The 10,830-nt window shown below is 44.7% G+C and overlaps 1 protein-coding gene across 1 annotated transcript in view; it reads left to right on the top strand.

The window, feature by feature from the left end:
- The first annotated feature begins 6,763 nt into the window (after positions 1-6,763).
- GHITM (growth hormone inducible transmembrane protein) overlaps positions 6,764-10,830 on the top strand; it is a 16,572-nt gene continuing 12,505 nt past the window's right edge. The window contains exons 1-3 of the mRNA XM_015425141.1: positions 6,764-6,917; positions 8,031-8,130; positions 9,936-10,047. Coding sequence (XP_015280627.1) covers positions 6,786-6,917; positions 8,031-8,130; positions 9,936-10,047 — 344 coding nt within the window. The 5' untranslated portion in view covers positions 6,764-6,785. The remainder of the gene's footprint in view (positions 6,918-8,030; positions 8,131-9,935; positions 10,048-10,830) is intronic.

Below are 10,830 nucleotides of genomic sequence, written 5' to 3'. Positions count from 1 at the left end.
CTCTGTCTGTCTCTCTCCTCCACCCCCTACCCCACCCCACACACCCCGACAGGGTTGCCCGCAATGTTCCCTCTAAGCTGTGGAGTCTTGTGCGCAATAATTCTACTTTGTGAGCGGCTGGCCTTAAAGTTGCGAGCGAGCGATTTGGCTGCTGCATAAATGAGTTTGCTCTGGAGCCATCTAGCTTAGAGGGAACACTGGTTGCCAGCCGTGTTCCCTCTAAGCTGAGTGAGTGTGAGCTAGCTCACCGTTCGTTGGCCCCCGGCTCACGTTTTTATCTTAGAGAAGAAGAAGAGGTTGGATTTATACCCCACCCTTCACTACCCAAAGGTGTCTCAGAGAGGCTTACAAACTCCTTTCCCTTCCCACAACAGACACCCTGTGAGGTCAAAGAAGAAGAAGAGGAGATTGGATTTATACCCCACCCTTCACTACCCAAAGGTGTCTCAGAGAGGCTTACAAACTCCTTTCCCTTCCCACAACAGACACCCTGTGAGGTCAAAGAAGAAGAAGAGGAGATTGGATTTATACCCCGCCCTTCACTACCCAAGGGAGTCTCAGAGCGGCTTACAAACTCCTTTCCCTTCCCCTCCCCTCAACAGACACCCTGTGAGGTGGGTGGGGCTGAGAGAGCTCTTGACAGAAACTGCTCTTTTTCAAGGACAGATCTTGTCAGAACTACGGCTTGCCCAAGGCCATCCAGCCAGGTGCAAGCGGAGGAGTGGGGGAATCAAACCCCGTTCTCCCAGATTAGAGTCCGCGCACTTAAGGAGAAGAAGAAAAGAGATTGGATTTATACCCCGCCCTTCACTACCCAAAGGAGTCTCAGAGTGGCTCACAAACTCCTCTCCCATCCCCTCCCCACAACAGACACCCTGTGAGGTGGGTGGGGCTGAGAGAGCTCTTGACAGAAACTGCTCTTTTTCGAAAACAGCTCTTGTCAGAACTACGGCTTGCCCAAGGCCATCCAGCCAGGTGCAAGCGGAGGAGTGGGGGAATCAAACACAGTTCTCCCAGATCAGAGTCCGCGCACTTAACCACTACACCAAACTAGCTCAGAAAGGAGGGCTCCAGAGCAGGCCAATTTATCCAGTGGCCAAATCTCTCGCTCACCACTTTCATGCCAGTGGCTCACCAAGTAGAATTTTTGCTCACAAGACCCCACAGCTTAGCGGGAGCGTTGGTCAGCAGGTCTGGGTTGGAAAATACCCGGAGACTTTGCAACGAACATGAAATTGAGCCAACTTCAGAGGACGGCGGAAGACCGGAAGGCCTGGCATGATCTGGTCCATGGAGTCGCGAAGAGTCGGACTCGACTGTGCGACTGAACAACAAAGATCCTCACAACAAGCCTGCGAGGGAGCAAATGAGGCTGAGAGGGGGCCACTAGCCCAGGCATACTCTGTCAGTTTCATGGCAAGCTGGAATTGAACATTGCATTTCCCGCAGCCAAATCTGGCGCCCTAAGTTCTGCTGCACAGTGTTATTTTGTAGTGTTTCTCTTCCTTGTTTCCAGAAAAAGAAAGTGAAAGAATTGTGAGCCTTTATAAGTGGTGTTTTCAAGGTGTGAGTGGCTATAATGGTGGATTAAGAGTGGGCAGCCCCTGGTCTACCTGGCTTAGGCAAGCCTGACCTTGTCAGATCTCGAAAGCTAAGCAGGATCGGCCTTGGTTAGTACTTGGATGGGAAACCACCAAGGAAGTCGGGGGTTGCTACACAGAGACAGGCACTGGCAAGCCACCTCTGTTTGCCTCTTGCCTTGAAAACCCTACAGGGTTGCCATAAGTCTGCTAAGTCTTGACAGCACTTTACCCACAATATTTTGCCTTTTTCACTTGAACTCAATTTGGCTATGAAACTTGCAGGGTGACCTTGGGCAGGTTGCTCTCTTTTTCAACCTAACCTATCTCCTAGGGCTATTGAGAGGATACAAGAAGCCGGGGGAAACTCTGGATGCTGTTCTTATCTCCTTGGATGAAAACAGATAGATGTGTACAAAACAGCGCATTTTTTCTTTTTTCTGCCTTGCACATTCCCTAATGTGGTTTTATTGGTTATTGTGTTTCACTGTATTGTGGTAAGCCAGCCACCCTTGGCAACATTTCTTTTGGAGAGTGTGGCTTGAAATTGTAATCTCCTCTGAAGTGTATGCTAATTTCAATTTAAAGCTTATTCTTTATAGAAACTGCTCTTTCTAATCAGGCTGGTATAATGCAGCCACCAAAAAAAAATAATATTCAAAATATACCTATGGCCGTGTGAAGAAGTTAATTTAGAATCTACATGTGAATTTAAATAGTTGTGTGCATTAATTCAATAGTAATACATTTCTGGATATATATTGTGCTATCAGACCATGATTCTAGTAATGCTTTGGTCTTGGTGCTCAGAAGCTGCTTAATCTTCATTTAGTTGCATTTTTCTAGTGTTAAAAGAACTGGTATGCTCCTAGGCCCACTGCTCCCCTGCATAATGCTTTATGACATCATTGAACTTTGACTGCTGCCAAAAGGATACCTCACAATGGCCTCTGTAGGGTGAAATGTTTCTCTGTGTTGCATCATTTCATTGGTAGCCACTTCCTTTTGTTTGGAATATTTTGAGGAAACTAAAAATAAGACCCCCTTTTTTAAAAACTAAAAACAAATAAATTTGAGGATCTGTTTCCAGGCCCAAAATAATCCTTGTAAAAAGTTTGACAGTTTCCCAAACACTACTGGAGCAACCCCTTGGACTGTATCCCCCCCCCCCCCCACACACACACACCTTCTATTCCTGGCAGAGGAGACTTGAGTTAACTCATGGTTTTCCACATAAAGGTTGATTCTTATTGGTGGTTTTGCAGTTATTTCAGAAAAGTAATGGTTATTTACCATTCGTAATAGGTAATTATGAACTTTTAAAAAACAAAACAAACAAGTAAATTTGAGGATCTGTTTCCAGGCCCAAAATAATCCTTGTAAAAAGTTTCCAAATCAGGATTTTTCCTTGTCAGCCATTGCCTATCAACCTGTGGAAAACACTCTGTAGTTTTTAGTAGTTAAGAAATAACGGAATGGTTTTCTGTAGAAAATACTACATTTAAACCATACTGTTTAAGGCTGAGAATTGAGTGTATGAATTATTTTCATTCAGCACTTCTGTGGAAGTTATTTCCTAGGTCTGATTCTCAGGGGGTTTTCTTTGATCAGAGCTGTGATTGCTACAAGGGCTGTGTAATGGAATCCATCATGTCGCTTCCAATTTCTTTTCCTCCTTAAAATAAAAGTGAGAGGAAAACAGCAGAATACCAGAATGTGCAGGTCTTTTGAGGAGCACTGTTGTCAGGTGTACAAAGGGATGCAAACAGCCTAAGTTGGATATATTTATTTATTTATATCCTGCCTTCCATCCCAATGGGGACCCAAAACATTTCATTCTCTGTTTTATATCTTTTATCCATTTCTATATTGGGCGCAAGCTGGGATGCCTAGCTGCATCCTACGTCTTGTTTGCTTTTTAAGATGTAAGTCGGGTTGTTAATTTAGGCTGTCAGATGTTCAGAAAGTGCCATGTAGCAAAGTTAAGTTTAAAGTGGATAATACCACTGGATATCTCCTTCAGTCCTTACTTGCACTCCTGCGTGCTGTAATTAACTTACGGCTATATAAAGTGCTTACTGATTTCTGCCTGTTTCATCCAGGATGCTGAAGATGTGTCCACATGTAGCTTTTGAAAAGGTATCTGACAGTTTCCCAAACACTGTAGCAACCCCTTGGACTGTATTACCCCCCCCCCACACACACACACCCTTCTATTCCTGGCAGAGTTGACTTGAGTTAACTCATGGTTTTCCACATAAGGGTCGATTCTTATTGGTTGTTATAACCTTAATATTTACAACTCAGTTGAAGGGTTCATTTTTAGAATAATAATTTTCCAGGTTAGTTTTACAGTTGTATCAGAAAATTAATGGTTGGTTATTTACCATTCGAAATAGGTAATTATGAACTTGTGAGAGAAACTCTCCAGTTTAATAGGTTAATCATTCATATTTGGACAACTTTTCTGCTGCCCTTTATTGGAAGGAGAAAAATAATCATTAACAATAACCATTTATATTGTATATGTATTCTTGTAGTTGCTTCAACATCCATAAGGTGACACAAAGATCTTAAGATTTCTGGAGTATTCTGCTCAGAAAGTTTCACTTTTATTTGTACTGCTTGCCTCTCCCTCCTTAACACTTCACTCTTAGTATCTCATCCTTATCCTGATTTGTTCCACCCCAAATAATCTTCTCTTCATCAAACTTCTTGAAATTGACTTCATAAGAGGTTGATTCTGTGTACATAGATTTGCAAAAGAACAATAGAATTTAGATCTCTTAACTCTATATGTTTATTTTAAAACATTTTTGCTGTTAAGAAGAGGCATGTTAGCTGTGCAAGATACCAGTTCACACTTTTGAGAAGTATAAAATCAAACATTTGTGATGGTATCTTCTAAACAGAACAATCACCCAGACTAGTCTGACAGGAACCTCTAGGTGAGCATGACATCTGGGCCCTAATGAATGGATTAATGGAATTAATTTACAAAAAAATTAAACATTGTATGAATATAGTTTCATATAATTAAAAATTAATCCTTGTTTCATGATGAAAATCCTTTGCGCTGTAATGTCTCTTAAATAGCTTTCTCTTTAAGACTAAAGATACCTTTCTGTCTTTAGACACGTTTTTCTTCAAAAAGCATTTTATCAAACAAAATCTGATTTAAATTTTAAAATTCTGTTTTAAATTTTAAAAATCCCTTTGTGTGTATTTTTTTAAATTTTTATCCACCCTGGTTCCTTGCACACCACATCCTAGAAAGGGATCAGCCAGTTAAAAATCACATTATCTACATGACCCATTTCCAAGGATTTGTGTCTAGTTTCGTTAATGAAGGCACCTTCCTGTATGCTGCTCACACTTGATTTGGGGAGTCAGTAAGAGAAACCCTCTTGAGTGAAGCAGCTGCTTGGCTTCTCTCTTGTCTCACCCCCCCCAGCACCCCCCCCCCAGCATACACACACACAATAGGCTGTGGTGGTGGAAAGTGCCATTGCGTTGCAGCCAGTTTCTGGTGGCCCGGAAGGGTTTTCAAGGCAAGAGGTGTTAACTGGTGGTTTGCCAATCAGAGTAGACAGTACTGATCCTTGGTAGACCAAGAATCTGCCTCAGTATAAGGCGGCTTCATCAGCTCTTAAATCTGATTTGTTGAAGTGGCAAATGTGAACAAAGGACCGTTCCCTGGTGCACTAAAGGAGGCAGTGGTCCACCCTCTCTTTAAAAAAAAAATCTTTGGATCCGGCCAAATTAGCTAACTATCTTCCAGTATCCAATTTGCCCTATTTGGGCAAATTGATTGAGAGAGCGGAGGTGATTCAGCTGCACGGTTTTTTGGATGACACCTCCATATTAGATCCCTTCCAGTCAGGCTGCTGACCAGGCGACAGGACAGAGACAGTCCTGGTCGCCCTCACAGATGCTCTCCGAAGGCATCTGGATCGAAGCGGTACGGCAGTGTTGTTGTTAGACCTGTCGGCGGCATTTGGCCCCTGTTACAAAGTTCCATTTGTCGTGTGATATTAAACAAGATTTCATATCCCTGGGAATGATTTTGTACTTAAGCTGTTTTAATGATCTCCTTCTCTTGGGTTTTTAGTGAGTAGTGGCTACCTTTACTTTCTCCTTAATTGTAGTCCCCTTCCCTTATTTCTTTGTAGTTTGTAGTCTAATTAAAAAAGCAATTAAAAATCCCCTCCGGGGAGCCAACCCCCCCCCCAACAATATATATATTCTGTAAGTCACCCTGATCCCACCACAGTGGGGAGGGTGGGATACAAATTAAACGAATGAATGAATGAATGAATGAATAGTATGCTTTAGATAGATCCAGTTGGTCAGCTTTAGAGTGTAGATGCTTTAGAGTGTAGCTCCTCAGTCTGTGCATTAGTATCCTCCTTGTTTTGGTGGAGAAAATGGGGTTTGTTTGTTTTTTGCATACGCTGGGACTCTGAAAATGAACTGCTGGCTGAAAGAAGCCCCTCCTATGGGAAAGACGTCCGGCAATGTCTGGAGTAGCCAGACTGGGAATTCCCTTCCTTTCAGGAATACCCCTTCCGTGAAGTTGTCACTCCCCTGCCTTCCTTGCTAGAGAAGAGCGTGGCACCTCTTTTTCGGTGCACCCTTTCAAAGTTCAGGCGAGGAAAAGGAATCCAAGCACCACTTCCTGTCCACGTCTTGTGAAGGCTGTCTGCTTCTGCGCATGTGACAGATGGTGGAGCAATTCTAGCATGGCAAGAAGGCTTTCTTAGTTCCATTTTATGAGCAGTGCCTCTTATTAAGTCCATAGTGTCATCAGTACAGAAGGGAGACTTCCTGGTGTCAATCGATCTCTCAGAGACCTTCTTAGTTCCATCTCATGAGTCGTGTCCCTTATTAACATTTTACTCTTTGTATATTTAAAACGAAGGCCGTGGCTTGATGCTCTTTAGGTGCAGAGTGTGTTAGGTTTCCTCTCGAGGTCCTTTGTCTGCAAGAGTGCTCTACTCTGCGGCCTTCAAGAGCCGCTGTCTGTCAAAGTAGCCCTTGGCTGGGCCAGAGGGATCTTGGAGGGGGGGTGCAAGGCAGCTTTGTATGTTTGACGGCTGTTATGCTTGCAGGCAGGCTGCGGCTCTGCTTTTGTCATACTTTCACTGTGAGATCATCACTTTGGCTTTTGCGTCCTTACAGAGTTCGCCCTTGACGGCCACAGCCATGTTTGCGGCCAGGTTGGTGTGCCTTCGGGCACTCCCATCACACAGTCTTCGCCCGGCACTTAGTCAGCTTTCACCAGGCTTGAGGAATTCCACTCTGAAGACAAATCAGTGTCTCTTGCAGCCTTATCAGGTAAGTGCAATTTGTTTTATAAGGGACTGCTTTGTATCCAGAAGACAGCGTGAATCAACTGCTTTTTTTTAAAAAATGGTGGTGTGAATCTGGCTCACAGCCTAATATGGCCTTGAGCACGGGGCTAGAAGCTAGGCATGTCTCTAGCCCTTCCACCTAAAGTAGAGCAGAAAGAAGCTGCTTTGTATGTGGTTAAACCCAAGTGTGATATTTGAGTGGCATTAGTGGTAGGTGACATGAAAGACCTCCACCCGAGATCCTGAAGAGCCACTGCCAGTTAGAATGGGCAGTAAGGTAAAGGTTTCCCTTGCTTGAAAGCCAGTCGAATCCGACTCTAGGGTTGCGGTGCTCGTCTCCATTTCCAAGCCGAAGAGCCAGCGCTGTCTGAAGATGTTTCCGTGGTCATGTGGCGCACGGAATGCTGTTACCTTCCCACCAAAGTGGTGCCTATTTATCTACTTTCGAACTGCTAGGTTGGCAGGAGCTGTGACCAGAGATGGGAGCTCACTCCATCATGCGGTACTCGGGTCTCGAACTGCCAGACTACAGACCTTCTGGTCTGCAGTTCAGTGTCTTAACCACTGAGCCACCACGGCCCCGTATATAGTTAAACCCAGGTGTGATGTTTCAGTGGCATTAGTGGTAGGTGACGTGAAGGACCTCCACCCGAGATCCTGAAGAGCCACTGCCAGTCAGAATGGGCAGTGCTGACCTTGATAGACTGAGGTTCATGTGAAGGTCTCCTCATTCCCGCTTCTTCCTGTTTTTGCCACCATCAGTCAAACAGCTGCTGCTGCTGAGGATCAGGGAACATGTAATAGGATGGGGATTCAACATGGGGTGGTGGACTGCATCTGAAGTGAGAAATCCATAGAACGCATCCTAGTCCCCAGGACAGAAAAGGGGCACCTTCCTCTTGAAACAACACCTTGAATTTGGATGTCTTATGTCGGGGGGGGGGGTCTTTGTGGGCATGCTTACTGCAAATGCAACGAAGCGTGATCTCATAGAGTTCTAACTTGGATGTCTTTCCCCTGTGCTATTTACTTTGTCACCTGTGTTTACTTAGCAGCATAGAATTCACTGTTCTTCTTTTGATTTTGGTTGCATCAGGGATATGCCACCAAAGCCAGGATGGGTCTGCGCCGGGGGAAAACAGTTGAGGAACTTAAGGAAGCGGCTTTTGAACCTGCAATGGAAAGGATCTTCAAAGGTATGCTTATGCATCTATGCGTATGTTTGCTGACACCCACTGGTTTTGTGTCATTTGCAGAGAGAGGAAAAGGCAAAACTTAGGGTGGATAAAAATCAAGGGATAAACATAAAAACCAAAATCAGGAATATGCATTTTTCTTGAAGAGGACATGGCTTGTAAATCCCTGGTGGTGGCCTCTGGCTTGGGGTTCTCTTCTCTGTCAGTTCCCTTCAAAGCATGCAGATCCCTAGGAAGTATGGGAAGTGCCTGTCACATCACTGCTAGCTGTTTTATGCCAAAGAAAGAATCGTGGGGAAAATTGGCACAAGGGTTGATTTAGGGTGAGGTGGTCCTGCAGGTCATGAAGGGGTGTTAAGGGTAAGAACCAGCATCTTGAATTTTTAACCCAGTAGTAAATGGGACTAATTTCTGAACAGACTCTGTTCAGGCTGGAGTGCCGTAGTCATAAGGTGTTCTAAGTGGAGTGGCACTAACTGAATCACTTCCATGCTGTCTTCAAGGGCAGCCCCACACAGAGACAAGGTCCAGTAGTCTACAGAATCCTGGTTTGTAGGAGAAACAGACTCCAGTTCATTTGGCCGACTACATTGAGATGTCTCAACTGGTTGGGGTTTGATTGAAGGCCCCAGACCAATGCTCCCTCTAAGCTGTGGGGTCTTGTGAGCAAAAACTCTACTTTGTGAGCTACTGGCATTAAACTTGTGAGCGAGCAATTTGGCTACCACATATGTTAGTTCGCTGTGGAGCCATCCTTCCTGAGTCAAGACAAAAATCTGTGAGCCAGGGGCTAAAAAACTGTGAGCTGGCTCACACTAACTCAGCTTAGAGGGAACACTGTCCCAGACTCAGAAACCTTCAAACACCATGCAGTTGGGATGGGGGTGAATATGAGAAGGGAGTGTTGGGGTGCAGGTGGGGAGATGAGAAGGAGTATGTGAAACCAGCTACAAATTGTATTGGCCCCTGTTACAAAGTTCCATTTGTCGTGAGTCTGAATGCAGCCACGATGTGATATTAAACAAGATTTCCTATCCCTAGGAAGAGGCACAGTTTATGAAGTGGAATTCAAAATATTAAGTCTAAGATCTGTCATATTTTATCAAAACATGTCAGGTCTTTAGAATTCTGAAATGAAGGCTTGTTCTTACAGAACAAGTTTGGCTTGTTCTTACAGAACAAGTTTGGAAGTTACAATAGGCATTAGAAGTGGCTTTGGAAGTTACAATAGGCCTTGAACTCTGCCTCCTAAATTCAAACTATAGTAGTGTTAGGCCAAGCTGAATGCTCTGGTCCAGTCATGTGTGGTGGGAATTTGAGACGTTACCTGTTAGCGCGGGGATGGAGTTGTCACCTGGTTCAGTGCAGTCAAATACAAATACAAATACAACATCTTTATTGGCATAAAATATCAAATACACATGCAGCATAGAGCCAACTATAGTAGTGTTAGGCCAAGCTGAATGCTCTGGTCCAGTCATGTGTGGTGGGAATTTGAGACGTTACCTGTTAGCGCGGGGATGGAGTTGTCACCTGGTTCAGTGCAGTCAATCTCTGGTGTTTCGTATGGCAGACAACAGCTTTTACTGAATCCTCTAGATGCCTTCTTTAATTGTCTTCTGTTCTTCACGGTCACCTGAACTTTGTCTCTGATTACGTAGAAGCTATGAATACATTAGCAATCATGTGCTGGGCAAGAAAAATGTGAAAACAGAAATTATATTAATTTGATCCTCAACTGAATGGGAGAGAGGGGGAAAGCATTTTCAATTTAAGGACTGTAATGATTGACTTCTCTTTACCAGTGGATCAGATGGGACGATGGTTTGTTGCTGGAGGTGCCGTCGTTGGCCTTGGAGCTCTCTGTTACTATGGCCTGGGGTTGTCTGATGAAATCGGAGCCATCGACAAAGCCGTGTAAGCAAACATGCCTAGAACATTTTATAGCTTTTAAATTTCGGGGGGGGGGGCAGCAGGACCCACCCCGGTCTATTTTTACAGGAATGTATTAAAACTGCATTTATTCTCTTTGGATTGCAAGTCTGCACTGCACATACCTGTCTGTCCTCCTGTGTGGTTCTCCCCCCCCCCCCTTGCCTGCATTCATCCTCAGGATGGGAGAAGGGAGATAAAACAACCAAAATGCAACTCTGGGAAAGCAAATCATAACTACAAATGTAGTAATTGATTCTGAATTTTTCAAGTTGGATGGGGGGAGGGAATCAAATACTTGAAATGTTTTGTACTAAGCGTACTGTCAATTCGAGATAGTTTTGTTACTGTAGGAAGACATACAGTGGGTTGGATTTTATTCTCCTGCTAACTAGGGAAGCCTCTTTGGCTGGCCAGAAGCCTGCATGCTTAGCTGAGACAAGTGGTAGTAGGATGCAGCCAGATATGATGATGTGATAAGTATTGCTAGACACTCTGTTGAAATGCTAGGCTAAGTATTGAAATGCTTAATATAAAATAACTACAGCTGTAAGCAGAGGTCATTTCAGGGGGGATCGCAGTTCCCCCGGGTGAGGTGCGGGGGGGCGGGGCACACGATGAAGCCCCACCCCCTGTTTCCGGCCGCCCCGCTTCCAGCCCTCATTCAGCCAGGAGGAGGCAGGAGAAGAGGGAGGGTAAGTTGCTTCCTCCCTGCCTCTCCCCACCCCTGCCTGCCTGGGGCCAGGGAGGGCCTTCGCGGGGCTTCCT

This window comes from Gekko japonicus, unplaced genomic scaffold (assembly GCF_001447785.1).
Source record: "Gekko japonicus isolate JY-2015 unplaced genomic scaffold, Gekko_japonicus_V1.1 scaffold3791, whole genome shotgun sequence".
Taxonomy (NCBI): Eukaryota; Metazoa; Chordata; class Lepidosauria; order Squamata; family Gekkonidae; genus Gekko; species Gekko japonicus.
This window is presented reverse-complemented; position numbering and strand designations above follow the sequence as displayed.